This window comes from Malurus melanocephalus, unplaced genomic scaffold (genome assembly GCF_030028575.1).
Source record: "Malurus melanocephalus ecotype Western Australia unplaced genomic scaffold, MMel_1.1 scaffold_1, whole genome shotgun sequence".
Taxonomy (NCBI): domain Eukaryota; kingdom Metazoa; phylum Chordata; class Aves; order Passeriformes; family Maluridae; genus Malurus; species Malurus melanocephalus.
Window position 1 is genome coordinate 4019640 of NW_026623233.1, and position 17518 is coordinate 4037157.

At 36.7% G+C, this 17518-nt stretch overlaps 1 protein-coding gene across 1 annotated transcript in view; it reads left to right on the forward strand.

The window, feature by feature from the left end:
- Positions 1–4478: 4478 nt before the first annotated feature.
- PUDP (pseudouridine 5'-phosphatase) overlaps positions 4479–17518 on the forward strand; it is a 68227-nt gene continuing 55187 nt past the window's right edge. Inside the window, exon 1 of the mRNA XM_057389963.1 lies at positions 4479–4773. Coding sequence (XP_057245946.1) covers positions 4683–4773 — 91 coding nt within the window. The 5' untranslated portion in view covers positions 4479–4682. The remainder of the gene's footprint in view (positions 4774–17518) is intronic.

Below are 17518 nucleotides of genomic sequence, written 5' to 3' on the forward strand. Positions count from 1 at the left end.
AATTCACGTGCAGAGAAAAAAGAAAACTAAGTTCATAACAAATATTTTAGGTTTCTGCAACAATGGGAAGTTAAATAAATAAATGAAAATCACACAGCAAGCCTGTATCACAGGAAAAGTAAAGCAGGATACAACACTTCATATCTTATCTGGGGATGCAATCTCTTCTGTCCTAATCTTTCTGATAGTTTAAGGCTAAGCAGGACCCAGCCACTAAGGACTTCAGGATTTTCATTACAATGACACTGCTAATCACCTGAACAGCTTGCCTGTGTGCAGCCAGTATTTTATTAGAAGACCAAAAAGTATATCAACAAGCTAAGTCACAATCCATAAAGAGTAAATGGTTCTCAGTGACCTCAAGAGAAGCAAAAATGGCCCTAAAGCATGTTATTAAGGCTTCCTTTCCCAGACTCAGAAACTTTGTTCTGTTGTACAATCCCATCAATAAATACAGCAATTGACATCTAAAAATATCAAATCAGAATTCCCTTGTTCCTTCTTGTGTGCTTGGTTAGCTTTTCTAGAATTTCACCCCTCCTTGCTGCTTAAGAAATTTTTCATAGTGCCTCACCTAAATTTTTGGATGACGAACTTGTATCTTCACTTCCTTCTCCTGTAGCGCAACACATCATCTTTCCTGCCTTTGTAACTAACACATTAACCTGTAACYGTTGGTCAATACCAAAATCTAGAAAACAGATGACTCTCCTGTCCCTGCTTACTTGGCTGAAAGAAGACATATATGATTGATTAAAATGGATATACTCCCCTTTAATTTACATAATCAATAAAACATGAGCTAGATTAGGAGTTGAGTATTATTTCATTGCTTTGCTTTAAGACATATGTTCTTTTTCCGTTTTGTACCTACAAAAACACAAACTGAAACAATACAATTCACCTAATTCATAATCTTAAGGTGAAAAGCTCATGTTTGCTGACATAAGAAAATGAAACCCTTGTCAGTGCTGTAAGTCTTATAGCTTAACAATATCAACTGTTGTGAATCTCTGCTGATACCTGAAATTACATTGAATTCTAAATCATTCCAAGTAATTTGTTACTAATAGCAGGTTTAACAGCTGTTCATGTAAATCATTATGAAAGCTTTTAAATTATTTGATTTCTTCAAGTCTTTTAATTATTTTTTAATATTCAAACCAAAAGGGATTATAATCTGCTTATCCTCTTTGTCAAGGTTCCTGCAGAAAAAGAATAATAGTCAGTCATTTATTTGTGAAACACAGTGCATGATGYTCCTATCAAGGGCATAAAAAATCAGGTAACCCATGCTTCGAGCACAATATGAAATAGTGAAATAGGAAACTGCAATTATTGAATCATATGTATTACCTAAGAAAACACTTAAGCATATTCCGAAGCTTTTACTCTCCAGGAAAGAATTTAGTCACATAAATTTCTGTGTAGTACAAAATTTTCAGCTTCAAAGTAAAGAAAACCCAAACAAATATAGAAGTTTAAAAATGGTTAAGAGCACTGAGTATGCAAAGCAATGTATTGCATAGTTAATAACCTCATGCCACCTGAGTATTTTCACTTTATCYCACATTCAAGAACAATAAAACCAATGTGATTTTAACATTATTATTACAAAATTAGAGAAAATAGATTTGTCTGGGGTAAGAAGGCTAACTACAGGTAGTTAATTTACAGTTGTTTAAAAACCTGGACATCCAGATATATATGTACCATTTAACTCCATATATCTACTTTGGTGTATGCCCAGATAGAAACTTCAATTTTTAAAATGTACATGAAGTTAATTAYGTTCTTCAGACTTTTCAGTATTCAAGTCTAGTTGCAGAATTATAGCTTAGTTATCCAAGTTGATTCTTCTCAATAAGTACACATCGTGTTTGTAAGAACATAATTAATTATGGGTGTTCACAGTTACTGCACCTCAACTACAATATGCTTCCCACAACTCTGAAGTTATTCAAGTTGTTATAATGCAAAGAAAGCTTCAAGTAAGTAATAAAATAGTAGCAAACAATAAAATCAATTGCACAATTCTCAAATTYTTTTCACTCCCTTCCAAAAAAAMCCCCAAAACAACCACAAAACCAATATTACTGCTGATACAAATAGTTAAGATACTTCCAACAAAACTTTGATCAGGACATTCTCTTACTTATGTGTCTAGAAAACTATGCTCCACCATGGATTAAAAGTTGCTTGGACTTTTACTTCATTTTATTCTGTTGGCAAAAAGACTTAGCCACGCAGAATAAACCTAAACAGTTGTCTATCTTGAGAAGGTTTTCCTGTATTTGAACACAGCTKTGAAGAATCAAGTAAGCTAACATCACACTGATTATCACAGATGAGCCAGGGTAAAGCAAAGAAAATTGAGGTCATCAGCCTGTTAGGCAATGTGACAGTCTTGAAATGTGTACCATAGGATTTGTAACATAGGCCATTTAACGCTAAAAATGTTCAGCTTCTGTATTACACTTTATCTGTGGGATACTTTCATAGAGGTTGCCTATGACTTATTTCCACTTTAAATACTCCAAGGTTTTGAAAAATCCTTGTTTTTTCAGATGAACTAGTAATTTTTATGCTAAAAATGGTGGTTTTCTCCCCTTTTTAGGAGGCTAAGGAGATGAAAGTTGTAATCAAATATTTTTACTCTTTTCTAATTAGAACAATAAATCAAGGTAACAAGAAAAAGCTATAACCGTTGAKTAACAAATAAAAGTTTTACTATGCTACCATACACACAATTAAAAACCAGCTTCTTAGAATATCTTTTGATTAGTAAGTTGATAAATCTACCTCAGGTACAWCTGTCATAAAACACTATTACCATCCTCTTTAAATTTGTCACAACAGCATATTCTCATACAGCAAAAGCATACAATGCTACCATTGTAAATATTCAGATTACTACTTTTTTTAATTCCCTATAACAGGTTAATATGTTTTTTTTGGCATGCTGCATTTAGGATTTAACCTTTCTAATGATTCTAGCTATGCTCCCACCTAAGTGAGCTACAAAAGAAACCATGAACATTTGCTGGAAACAACACTGGAGTACTGACTTGCTGCAGTGTTTATTGCAGAAACAAAACAGCCATGGGCCTTTTTAATACTCATATATTGTAAGGTTACAAAAAAAAAAGATCCAAAAACTCAGGAACCATTTTCTTAAACCTACGCAGGAACTAATAGATGCATGTCGTGACAATACATGGAATTTTTAAAAGACATTTAGTCTRAACAGACAGGGCCTTAGCAGCATTATCATTACAGAATGAGACAAAATGAAGAGAAAGCCAACCAAACTCAAAAAACTTTGTTTGAAAGTCAAATTTTATTATTCAAAATGTACAAGTAAAGACCAAAGTTGTTTTGTCTTCTTATTTCCAGAATAGGAGGTGTGAGAAGGATTCTGTCTACATGTCTCACAAATGTAGGGTGAATGTACTTTCAAGGAATATGTTTTGGGGATAGGTAAAATGCTTGAAGAGGCTAAATTAAAATTCAAATATAGCTGTATGATACCTACAGTTAAGGTTTTAAAAAACCCCACTAACTTGCTAAAATGGTGAAGCATTGCCAATTCAAATGAAGGCACTGGTAGGAAAAAAGAATTGCTGCAAGGCCTACCTACAAATGAGACAGGACTCCCCCTCTTTCCCCTCTGTGAAACTGCAACTAACCACTGCCTTCACACAGAATGGCAGAGCAGTACAGATCTTCAAACTAGTATGTCACCTTGTGAGCATGATATAGSTCTTTTCATGTTTGCCTCTGCAACTGGTGGTTCAACGATCTTGATGCCCACTGGAGAGTTACCTGCATGAAAAAATACAAAAGGGAAAACTGATGAGGTAAGTTTCCCCTTTCCCTCCCAACTGCCAGGCAAAATCGGATGATGTGTCCATGCAGGAAGATTTTGATTCAACTCAAGGAGTCTTCTTTCTTGAGCTTCAGAACTTCTTGAACGTTTCAGAAAAAAAAAAAAAAAACAAACAAAAAAAAAAACCAAAAAAAAACCACCACCCAAAACAGCCTTCAATCAACTACTCTTGCACTCAGCAACCCGTAAGAGATGGGTCTGCTCTTTCCTCAGAGTTTTTTTCCCCATTACTTTCGTCTTCCCTCACAGTTTTACACAGATTTACAACTTTTTGTTTACGGTTTCAGCTACAACCTGGTCGTAATATTACGCCTGTAAATCTCCAAGCAGGCAAGAGAAGAGACATTATACACAACATCAACTTGAGAGCAACTCTTCTGTGTTTCCCGCCAGCAGCAGCAAACGGGATTTACGAATCACAGACTAGGTCGGGCTGGAAGGGACCACCATGGGTCATCTGGTCCAACCTCCCTGCCAAAGCAGGKTCAAGCCAGAGCACATTGCACAAAATTGCATCCACATGGTCCTTGAATATTTCCAGTGAGGGAGACTCCACAAGCTCTCTGGGCAAGAAGCGCTGTTCTGCAAGGGAAGAGGCTCCAACAAGAGAAATGTACTTGGCTTTAGAAGCAGAACAGCAAAGCGAAAGGTGCCGCTGGCCCGGCCCGCCCACAGCGCTGCTCCAACGGCGCCCGGCCCGACCTCCCCGCGCCGCGCCCGGCCCGGCCCGACTCTCCCCGCGGCATCTCCATGCGCGGCGGCTCCTGCCGAGCTCCGGGTGCTCTGCCTCGCCATGGCCGCTTCCTCCTCCTCCTCCTCCTCCTCGGCGGCCGCGCTGCGCCCGGTCACTCACCTGATCTTTGACATGGACGGGCTGCTGCTGGGTGCGTAGCTTGCACCCCTCTCCCCTCCACGGCGGCGCCCCCTCCGCCCCGCGCTGTGGTCCCCACCGCACCGCCAGGCCCGGCCCGGCCCGGACAGCGAGGGCCCGCAGCTGGCGGCGGTCAGCCTCCTTTCCTTTCCCTTCCCTTCCACCCCCGCCTCCCGCGGCCTGAGCCGCCCCTGCTGCGGCCGCTCATTCAAGGCCTCCTCGCTCCGGGCGAGCCGCCAGAACGCCCCGGGCGGCGCTGCTGAAACCAGAATGAGCGGATCAAAGCAACAGGAAACGAATTAATTCCTTCTCCTCCTTCCGCTACCCGTTGCCTTTCGGGGGTGGATTTCGCCTTAAAGTAAAAGACGCGGGGCTGAGCGTAAACAGGACGCTTGCTCTGTTTGTGGGAGGGCTGAGCGAGGTTGGGTGGCTGTGGGGAGAACGGTGATGGGAGGGTTGGGGTGAAAGGCAGGGAAAGGGGCTGTGGAAGAGATCARATATCCTGGGAAATCTGAGGGATATCAGGGAGGGACCCCCGGGCCGCGCACTGCCCCTGACCCGGGGCTGGGGGTCCCGAGGGCAGGCAGAGCTAGGCAGATTTCCAATAGCTTAGAATTGAAAAGTCTGGAAACCGCAGTGGTAGTCCTCTTTCAGTTTTTTATCACTAGACTTCCTGCTTTGCAAGGTTATTTCTGTAGGCTGATGCCTCCCGTGCTACAGCTCGATTGGATCTTGAAATTTGAATAGTCGCTATAACTAGGACAGTTTTAAAGTCTGCCCTTAACTGTTTGCTGAATCAGGACCTTCTGCTGAGTAATAATGGAATATTTTGGTATGTGACTTAGTTTTTTAAATAGTCCATGTGAGTTATCACATGGGAAGCAGTTTTTGGATGTAGGTGAAGTCTTGAAAGGTGTGAACTTGAGCTGTGTTCCTTCTTTCTGCAAACCCCCAAATTGTTGCAGTTTCTGGGAAGACTGCTGTGAAGTCTGATGAATTACTGTTTCCAAGAAATGTGCACTTTTTTCCTCCTTCAGGCCTAAAACAGGTGAAAGTGATCTTTTAAAACAAAAAAGACTATGCTATACAAAACAGGAATTGACTTATTTTAGTTTCATTTGTTTAGTTTCATACTGGAGTTTCGAATAGCCTAGGGAGATATATCTTTATATATATAAATGTATATACACTATACATATATGTGTGCGTGTATATATATATATATATATGCGTGAATGTGTGTAATCCTGTAACCCAGAACCAGTTATTTTAATTTCATTTGTAGAAGTTTCCTTAGAAGAAAGGCTTTTTAGTTACTACTGTGCTTTGTCAGAAATCTTCACACAGACAGTATGCACCTTAACAGGACAGTATTGGTAAGCTGTATTAGTATGAGTATTTAGTCACTGTTATGGGTATGTAAGATTTCCATATCCCTTTTATAGACTTATAGAATGTTAAAGGGCTTGGGATGGACCTCAAAGATCATCTAGTCCCAGCCCCTCTGCCATGGTTCAAGACACGTTCCACTAGAYCATGTTGCTCAAGGCCTTATTCAACCTGAACTTGAACTCTGTCCCAGGGCTTCAAATGAATTTCTCGTGTACAAGTTTTTACAGGACAGGTGCTTTAGCTTTGGACCRTATTGTAGGAACAAAAAAGATGTTTTTTTCTCAAATGCTCACATGTCTCTATTTAGAAATTGCTTTTATATAGTGTACCAAATRGGCAAAACCAATACAGATTGAGGTTCTGAGTCTTGTTTAGTTCCCCAAACCCCTGGGGTTCATACAATGAAGAACCATAAAAAATATTCCAAATTATGGACTGTGCCTCCTWCTGCGAAAGTAATTTTTAATGATCCATAATTGTTGGACCTAAGTTTGGCARGTTTGAGACACTTTAGATATAAAGCTTTTCCTTGCTGTCATTAAATTTATCTGTTGTAAAATATAGCTCTAGATAAATACTTCGCCACTATCTGATTGCAGTAAAATAATAGACAGGTTACTTGGGGGGTTTTGTGTGCGTAAATATGAAACATAACAAGTGTTTATGCATGCTGATATAATTAATTTTTATCCCTTTATATGAGGCATTCTGTATGCTGATCAATATTAGTTGTTTTGTGTTTCCATTCTTTGAGTTATTGTTATGCTACACGTATGTGATTTGTTCTCTTTTAAAACATTGCATATAAAATGTGTATTGTATTTCAGAAATCTTTCAGCTACAAGGAATTAAACTGAAAATACTCTTCAAGTATATTCCAGTATAGAGAAATAAAAGAGACGGTACCTTGGTGATTTTTATAATGTACTGTTCATTTCAGAGGACTTYGGTATGTTTCAGCCTCTGAATACTGTGACACCTTTAACATTTTTGGTGTTAATTTCATGATGAGTAGTGACTCTTGGGAGGCAAAAAGGCAGGCAGGAGACTGCTTGGACTTTTCCAAGATTCCTAAATGTTTCAAGGAATTTGGAGTAAYTGGGGGGAAAGAATGATATAAGGCACACACAAATTAGATTCATTCTGCCAAACCTGTCTACTGTAAATCTTCTGAATGAGACTAAAGGTCATACTGATGTCAACCTACATGAGAAATAAGAACCCCTTTAATTTTCTTATGGAATTTTTAATGTGGCACACAGTGTTCATGGAGGGCAATCAATTTAATAACATATGTATTTCGAGAAGCTACAGAAATATGTCAATACAGAAATACTTCCTTTATTATTACTAATATTATTACTATTTTTTTAAGTGCAACCATAGTTGCGTATTTTAGAATTTGAAGCTTCAGGTTTTGCAAAACGTTTTCACAACAAATAATGTCTGAAAACATGACTATTTTTGGAAGTTTTCAGCTAAACCCCTTTGATTTTATTGAACAAATATTATTGATCAATAAATTATGAGAAAAACTGAGCATTAAACAATCTGATGTAATATGCCATGCACTTGCTTTCTGTAACTGACGTGCTTGCTTCTGATGAAGGAAGGTGGGATATCTTCCGATAGATTTCCGAAATCTTTGTGAGCATAAAACCGTTAAAAGAGGTCTGAGGTGTTTACAAGGTTCTTGATTTTGGAAACAATACAAGTGCTACCCTGTTGAATCTGCATCCTGTACTTTACTGGCTAATGCTTGGCTGTGCGAGTCTGATCGACTGTTATTATATCTCCCCCCCACTGTAACATAATTGAGACTGATTAAGTTGTCCTTGAGTCCCACCTTGAATTATCAGCTTACTTTCAATAGAAAAGTTATTGCCTCTGAACTGCCTGTGGAAGTACTTTACAACTTTCATTCAGAGTCCTTCTGTATCATGGTTTCAAATGTTATCTAACACCCTTTTTCCCAGCATGTATAATCAATGAAATCTACCCTTCCTTTTTTTTTTTACTACCTTATCTTTCCCTTTGAGCTCTTGGATGAAATTGTAGGGGTTTTACCTGTTCTAGTTGCCAGGAAGTTAGCACACTGTAGAGTAATGGACTTACTTAGTAAATAAAGTATGTGGCAGAACCTCTAGATAGCTTATTATTTAATAGTTAATTATTAATTCMTACTGACAATTATTATTAATAACCAATTATTAATTAATATTTAATAAATARTTGTAGGTATTATTTATTTAGGAAACTCTAACTGTAACAGAAAAAACAGCCTTTGTGGTAAGGTATGGCAGTTGCATCCTGGTTTGTTATACATAGAATAGTTGAATGTCTTAGGTTAAAGAGACACATAAGGATCGTTGAGTTCAGCTGCTTACATGACTTCTCAAAACTAAAACAGGGGACTAAGAGCCTTTTCCAAATGCTCCTTGAACACTGACAGCCTTTATGCCTGATGATTGATGCCCTGATGACTGCTTCAAGGAGCCTGTTCCAGTGACTGATCACCCACCCTCTCATGCAGCTTCATTAATTAGCATAGTTGATTAGTGGTGCACTGTGTAGTAGAAACCAGAGGAAAAGGAATAACTAAATTTTAATTTTTGTTGTACTGCTGTACTTTCTTTAAAAAATTGCAAAGCAAGCAGCAACTAAAAAACCCCAACAAACCCCCCAACACTTCAATTAAAGTATTAAATTTCTTAAGTTACATTTCTACTTTAATTCCTACAGCAAACAGTACCATTAAATGTTCAGAACAGTCAATTGCTTCTTTTTAAAATGTGGTGGTTAGTTGCTGCAGAAGGGTACTACTCTAACCACTAGTAAGTAGTATAGTTAAAAGTGTTAAACCTACTTATGTGTTCACTTATCCAACACATAGTACAGGGTTAACAGATAATAATAACAGTAATAATAGTAACAACAACAGAAACTAGAGATCTTTGATACCTGAATAAATCCTGTTATAATTGTATTGTTTGATATCTGATCTGACATTTTTGCATATTGTGCAAACATACAAAACCAATCCTAAAGAYAGAGAAGGAAAAATCTATTTAACTTGTACAAAATAAACAACTAGAGTAATGCCCCCCAGGGTCTATCTTACAAACTTACTGCATAGGTTGCATTTTAAGCCATGACAAGTGGTTTTGTTATATAATTGTAGCCAATAGCTACCCTACCACCAAAACACAAATAGGATTGAATGTTGCCTTTGTTGATCTGTGCCTAAACTCATAGGGGGCTGAAAACATTTAAAATTCTGTACAAGCTGCATGTATGATATTAACCTTTCCCAGCTGACAAATGAATTTAGGAAAATGGCTGCAAAGATAAGATGTTTCTTARCATTGTGCTTAAAGCTGAACTAGAGCTAAACTAACATGCAAAGAATATGACACTTTAGTATAGCAAGCTTAGTCATGTATTTATTTTTTCTTAAATTTTTGCTAGAAGTAGGGATTATTTTATGTAAATTATTATCTTTGCCAGTGCCCCTTAGTGTTGGAAAACAGTATCTTTACATCAGATAAGTCAGTGTGTTCAAGTAGATCTAAAGGAGAGAAGGTTCCTGAAGTAGCTTGGTTTTGCAAGATACCTTCACTGTAACTCAAACGTGTGTTGGACTGTACAGGCACAGGTATGCCAGCTTGTGACCATTTCTAGAGGGTTTCTAGAGAAGTAGTTTAGGCAGTTGGCAATCAGACGTTGCTGCTTTTATAGCCACTGTGTCCTTCCTGTGAAGACCACTGTATTTTGTGCCAYTTCTAAGCCATTCCTGCATGGCTGGCCACACAGGTCATCTGTGGTCTATAACACAGAAGAAATTAGCTTGCAGTTAAGTTTGTTTTAGTGTTGTGAGACCCACAAGAATTTCACAATGTTTCCTTTCTCCCCGGTGTTACCTGTTTGTTGTCACAAGGTCAGAAGTCAAAAATGTGCTCTTACTTTCATTTTATTGCACAAGTTGCCTAGGAGATGGCTGTTTCAAGAAAAATGGTGAGAGTTGCCCCATGCTGGAGTTTGATTATGTACATGCTGTCTTTTATTTCAAACAGCTTCTTATTTCTTCTGCATCCAAGCAAATAACACCAATTCAGCTAAACATCACTCCTCTCTGTATTGTCCTACATTGTGGCTTAAGTGCAGCAATTAATCTGTTTAGACTATAACCTGGCAATTTTGTAAGCCTGGTTTCTATTTCTGCATAGTGGAAACTTACTTTSTTGTCATTCTCACTTTCCATTTGATTTTTGGGAACAAAGAAGGAGGGGAAAACACTGTCTTGCCCCTATGTTCTGTACTTGGAATTTGTTCCAAAACTAAAAGAGATTAAGGATATTATTAGATTGAAATACCCTATAGATGCTTCATGGGCAGATCTTGGATATAAGTAAAACARCTCCTCATTGTGACTTAACTAACCATAAATAAGATTTATCATATGCTTTAAAGCTAACATTTTAATTTAACAGCAAGAAAAAATTAGGGAAGAAAATAACAAACATACTAACCCAGAGYCTGACTTCTGTTATTCCCTTGATTGATTTGCAAATTGTCCATCCACATGGTTGCCTGTTGTTTGTTGTTAGTATAATCCAGAATCAGAGCTTAGTTCAGCATCAGTAGAACAGGGTTTTGTTTCGTGGGTTTATTTTTTGGTTTCTGTAGTGGCTACCACATTTCAAAATGCCATGGGCAGCATTAACAATAWTTTTTTCTCCTTGAGAAGTTAACCAAGTAATGCTCCCAAGCTGAAAGATCCATGATTTGATTTTAATATTGCATGTAAATTACACACAAATGCAATCTATTTTTGGTGCTTATTTATTATTTGCCCCAGACCCAAAACATTTGGTTATAAAAGAAAAAAAAAAAAAAAGGAACCACATGCTAAACAAGTTAATCCCAAGAGTTTTCAAATTCCCCTTTTAATAATGTGGCTTTTGTTTTCTGACTGGTACACACAATTGTATAGAGAGTCTTTATCCAGTGGTGAGATATGTTTTTACGGTACTTTGTTTGAAGGAATGTAAAGGTTGAGTGATTTTAGGGGTGCATACAGCAGCTCGACCATTTTTAAAAATGAGTATCTTTCTATGCATAAATACAAATTTTCAAATCTGTTTATAGATGATAAGGATTTTATATTTGTTGGGTACATAAACTGTTTTTCATATGAAGTTCCAAAATAGTAAGGTGTCATAAATGGAACAGAATTTCACACAAAGAAAAGATGCATAGAATTTAACATTATAATAACACAGTTTCCAGCTGCTGTGTTCCAATTTTCTTTTTGCTTAAGAAGAAAAACAGCATTAACAGGCCTGGATATATTATTCTGCACACTGGCGGTAGTTACAGTGTGTACCATCTTGGACCCAACTCTGCAGCTCTTGTTCTGAGTAGTTGTGATTCATTCATGTACCCTTTTTGTGAGTTAGCTAATTGATCTCTTGAGAGTGGAATTTTTCAGAACATCTTAATTTGAGCAGAGCAGTTTCTGTTCTCTGAATTCTTCTGACACAATCCTGTTCTTGAATACTAGCATTTGTACTTATAATGTTGGAGGAGGAGGGGTGGTTGTGGTTGTTATTATTTTTAACTTTAATTCTTTTATATTGGCAACAAACCTTAATGGAGATGATAATTTCCACAATATGATCATTACTCTTTTTGAGACCAGGAACTATGTGAACAAAAAGCACAAAAGCAGTTAAGCTTAATGTCTTCTCTTTTCAAACTTTGTTCCATTCATTATGAACATCTCTAAACTTGCATCTTGAATAACTTGCATCTTACTGTACACTGCTCTGTCTCAAATACTTTTCCAAGCTATTGTTATATGTAATAGCTGGGTTTTAAAACAAAAATTGTTCTTAATTTTCTTCTTCCTTCCCTTTGGAGATATATGACATATTTTTGTAAAAGCCATCAAATAAGTACTAATAGACTGTSTCTCATGAAACAGGTTTATTTCTAGTTCTTTAATGATTTGCTTTAGGCACCACTTATGGTTCAGCACTCCATACATTGCTTTTTTTATTTGCTTTTAGTTTTTGCATTGTGTCGCCTGTGCGTGGTTCTTTTGGATAAGTTTCACATGCAGTTTGTCTCAGGGTAATGCAAGGCATTTGAGAGGAAAGCTCACTTTATTATTTGTCAGTCCAGTCTTTCTGTCTAACATCCATGTGAATGTACTCATGACCTTTGTCATTATATAAYATGGACAGTGTTAGTGTCTCATTCTCCCAGCTCATTAATGCGTGTTCTCTGACCTGCTCTAATAGGTCCCCGTGTCACCTTTGCTCTCCAGAGGATGGGTTCGTGCTACTCTTTTGCAGCAGCCCTGTGCTTGCGGGTGCTGCACTTGCTGGGTTTGCTGCCAAGCAGCTCAGCCCTGGGCACTGATTGTCTGCTGTGCATAAATATGAGTTCACTCAGGTTCTCTTTCACAGTGTCACCATATACAGAAAATAGCTTGTTCATGTCAGGACATCTTTTGAAATGTTGTGTCTTCAAAATTGTGTTCTGCTTTGATCWCTTCATTTGTGTGTAATGTAAACTGACACAGAGTACATACTCAAACTTATAGAATATACCCTTACTTGATTACTGACTAGTAATAAGTGGGATTATCTTTTTTGGATTGGGATGTTTTATGAGTTGGATACTGGTACTGGTCATTTGGGAACATTTCTAAGCAAGAGGTAATAAGTACTAAAAAAATTGAGTGAAAGGTAACTTATGTTTAATGAAAATAATTGGGATTATAGCATATCAGAAGGTTTGAAGTATGAGAAATTAATGGTTTAAATGGAACATGAGTATACCGAAATATGTTTTGTTTGAATAAATTGTTATATGGTAAAGATATTTTTCTTCATTTGTTTTGTAATTTTCATACAGAAACCTTTAACCTATCTSTTAGGGCAAAAGAGTAGACTTGTGTGCCTGTAAAGTGACATAACYGTGGATAAAGTCAGCATTCTGCTGCAAGATCATTACTACAAAAAATTTCACCATGTAAAATGGTGGAACTTTTCATGCTAGGACTGAGTCTTCTCTGTAGCATTATATTGTTACCGGACTAACAAAATGTTCTTTGCTTTATGACTCAGGGGAGAGTGAGCCATAAAGAGCTTATCACAATGTAATAAATTTCTAGTCTTTAAAAATTAAAAACAGCGTTTCATGGGGAACATGTCTCAGGAAAATAAAAGTACTTGGGCCACTAAGGTATTGCAATATATCTGATTGCTATTCTACTGCCTAATAACTTGCACTGTTATTATTGTTGTAGATCATATTTTTATTGTATTTATCCTTCTCCAGTTTTTAATTTGAATGTTTTCATTTTTCATGAAGGAAGCTATGTAGGAGTAAAGAGCAAGAAGTATTGTTGCTGTTCTGGTTTTGTATATTCTAAAACTTTAAAATTTTTATGTGTTATTTGATTGCAAATTGTACAGTATTGTGAAATTTAATTTCTTGGAATGTTTGATTCAAAGTTGATTTTGCATAGTTTACTGTTTATCATGGCTTTGCCTTTTTCAAAAGGGAAGTGAACTATTCCCCTTCATTCTTTTGCAACTTGTTACAGAGAGCCAGTAATTAGTGTGTGCATTTAACAGTAGCAAGATAAAATTCCAGGTTCTTAAGTTAAAAAAAATAAATTGCATCTTAATATACTTTTCATATAATACGAGTTTTACTGGGTTTTTTTAATCATAAAAAATTAGTTCTGTCTTACAGATTAAAAAAAAAAGTTTCAGTTTTACCTGCTAACTGTATTCAAAGTTTTAAAGACCTTTTGATGTACCTTTTAKCTGCCTTTTACATGAGTCTTCATACCTTTGGAAACATCTGCATCTTTAAATTACCTCACATTGTACCACTGCAAAATTTCTGGGTAGTTGTGACATGTCACACAGAGCCTCCCCTGCCCAGGCTGGTACCTCACCTGCCCTTAAAGGAAAGCTTTCTGCAGTCTGCTGTAGCACCACTACTGCTGTTCAGAACATTCCTTTCGAGGGAAAGCAGGATGGTGGAGATGGGGGACACTCTCCACATATATTGGGATAAGGCTTGAAATAACATATGACATGAGTACTTCTAGATCCTAGGGTTCATAAATAGCCTGTGATTTCCAAAATCTCTGCATTGGACCGTCAGAGGTAACTGCACCTATTAATGGCAGTGTTAACTGTGTCTAAGAGTTTGTACTTACATGCMAATATACTTTATATAGCAGTTTTCATATGGCATCTTGGTCTCCCAGAAAATGTCTTAATTTTGCATCTTGGAAGGTGTCATAGCATTAGAATTTTTTTAAATTTTATGTTTATTCTTGTTTTTTTCTAAGACTATGTTCTAAATTCTGCAGTTATCAGATGTGGATATATGGATATAATTCCTTGGATATATTACATTAGTGTTGCTTTTGTCTCAAGTACTTTTCATAAATAGAAGGTCTTTGAAATGTTCAGCATAGTGTTAGGTTTTCTCTATTGTTAATTCATTTTTTGTTCTAGGTATCTGTTTGTTTTACACACTCTAAAGCTTTTTAAATAATACTCCTTATGTTTGGAAATTTTCCAGTGTTCTACAAATTGCTACAATTCCTGTGTAAAGCTTTAGAGATACAGGGGATGTCTTTCCGTGTGTGTGTATGCAAAGGAGATGATTCTTTCCATTTAAATAACTATTAAGATAATGAGCAGCTCTTCATTAACTCTGAAGTTGTCAAAGAAAAATGCCTTAAAGGTGTGTCTAAAACTTTTTGAAGAAGTCTGTTAGCATAATGGAGAGCTAAGAGCAAAACTGAATTATAGGGTTTATGTTTATTGAACTAGGCCTTGTTTTTCCTTAATCAAAACTCCCGGCCTTAAAAATTGGCATTTCAGGATCTGTCTGCATTATACTAGTTAAAGCGACCTCGACATAAATCCTCATGTTTCCCCCACCTCTCCCATAAGCAATAATAAAAGATGTTAAATTGTGTGTTAGCGTGTTTTTTCTCCTCATTCTCCTGGCTAATTGAGAAGTGGCTATATGTTCTGACTTAGAAGTTTCTACTAAGAGGGAAAAAAAAAAACCCCAGTATTCTAAGATTTACCACAAAACTGTGGAACTTTCTCCTCTCTTAAMCCATTCCCTTTTCAATGCTGTAGTTCTAACCTGGAATAGGTGAAACTTTTCTTTTTCTTCCTTACATTATAATTGCAGCTTTCAGGGACTAAAAGATGTGCTCCTGTTTGACCCAGATGTTTCTGTATTTGGGTGTAAGAAGACATAGTAATTATTTTCCTCTGTGTACTTTCCAGTAGATATTTAGTTTACCTTTCTCTTCATACTGTCTTACATACTGAAATAGTGAGCTTCAGTTCTCTGCTTTACATTCTAACTGTATGTATGAGAAATTACATTTCTTTGATGGTCTAACATTCTTAAGTATAGCTCAGGAGACTTAAAATAAGAAAAATGCTTTAAGTACACATTCATTCTTTCAGGATTGGATCCCATATATATCTTTCTTCTCTCCTCCTGTTTCTTTAATCTTCTTGTAAATGAATAAAAGACTTGCTTTGGAAAAACAAAGCATCAAACTTCTGTAAGTTTAGGTTCAACTGAGATTTCATCTGATTTTCCTAGAAATTATTCTCACTAGCATCTTGAAATTCTCAGTTTTTCTGAGTCATCTTGACTTGGCAGCTGATTTGATAGTGCATATCAATAACTTTTCCCCAAAGCCATGTTCTTTATGCCATTTTTTTAGAGGTGAACATCATGGAAATACTTTATTAAAAGCTTGTATTTCTGCTCATTAGTGGTTTCAAGGTGCCCAATACATGTACTATATCAAAGGTGTAATGCAGAGTACCTTGTAGGTACTGTACTTTGCATGAGTAGAAGTAAAGGGAGTTGGTTACACTATCCTACAGTTCTGTTTAAACAATGGTAGCTACTCCCTTCCTTCAGGCTATAAAAAGTAGTATTGATAAGGTAGGCCCAGAGGCGTAGATTCTGTATTCAACAAAATAATTTCTAAATATCAATGATTACAGGTATCCTATAACTGTACTTAATGGCAGTCTAATTTTGGAAAATGTATTACCCACTGTAATTATCTATGGTAGAGTCTTGGAAACAGTTGCAGACTACCGAGGAAATTATTTCTTCACAGGATGATGATGATGATGATGCAATTTAATGGCCTCAGTACTGACAGTGTAGATGCTTCCTGTTTCCAGTTCAAGAACTACTTGAGCCCGTCTGTGAATCCATTGTAGGGAGTTAAATTCTCAAGAGACATGCTATATTTTCTGTAATTAATAATAGAGAGGACTGTCAGAAGACACCTCTCTCCTGAACARAACAGCTGTAATTTTTGTGTAATTTCAATTTGATTCATTTGTTACTGGCAATTTTTTTTAGCTGTATAGAATACGAGTTCATAACAGAAATTATTAGAGGCTGACAGCCCTGTAGCAATACCACCATGATCTGTGTCAACCTAACATGGAAAAAWCTTCTAATCTCTTTGCTTATGACAAAGCCAATGACWAAAGCCACCCTTTGTATTAGGGAGYRTAGRCARTAGYCATAGTCAATAGTTTTTAGCTCTGTTTTCTTTGATTGCATTGTTCTATACTATTGGATTCTTTTATTAATAGTTAGATTTGCTCTTCAGAAAATAAAAGGTATTTCTGATTGTTGATGGAATACCGGGTTTGCATTTTTGTGCAAAGTTTTTAATCTCTTTGAAAACTATTATCCACAGGTTGTTAGAAAGATGTGGCCTACAGTGCCTGCACCTCTTCTCAGAAAGTAAGGTCTTTGGTTGACCAAAGCTGTTTTATTATTATTGCAGCTTGTACCCCTTATTATATTGTTATTTTTCCCTTATTTTTAGAAAACATGTAAGTTACTCTGTTTAACTCGATATGCAGCTCTAACTATATACTTAGGGTGTCTTCTAACAGTTTAAAAACATAATGGGTTAAAAATAGGACTTTTAGATAAAAAGTCATTTAAGTTCAGTGGCTCAGTTCAAGGTATTTGGCAAATAAAACAGATATTTTTGCTGATAGTGGGAGAAAGGCTACTGAATTTCTTTTTCTTTTGTTTTTAGGTAGAGTGAAGGAAGTTTAGGCTATTTTTGTAAATAAAGTGAAAAAACTCTTCTGTCTGCTTATTGAGCATGTAATTTGCCAGCCTGTCTTTTGCAAGCACTGTTGCAGTAAAACTGAGCACACCCCAGTGTAGTAACTCCTGTGTCAGGCTTATTAAATTTCAGCCACAGGAGAGTGAAGTTGATTGTGTCTCAGGATGTACTTTGACCTCAGCTT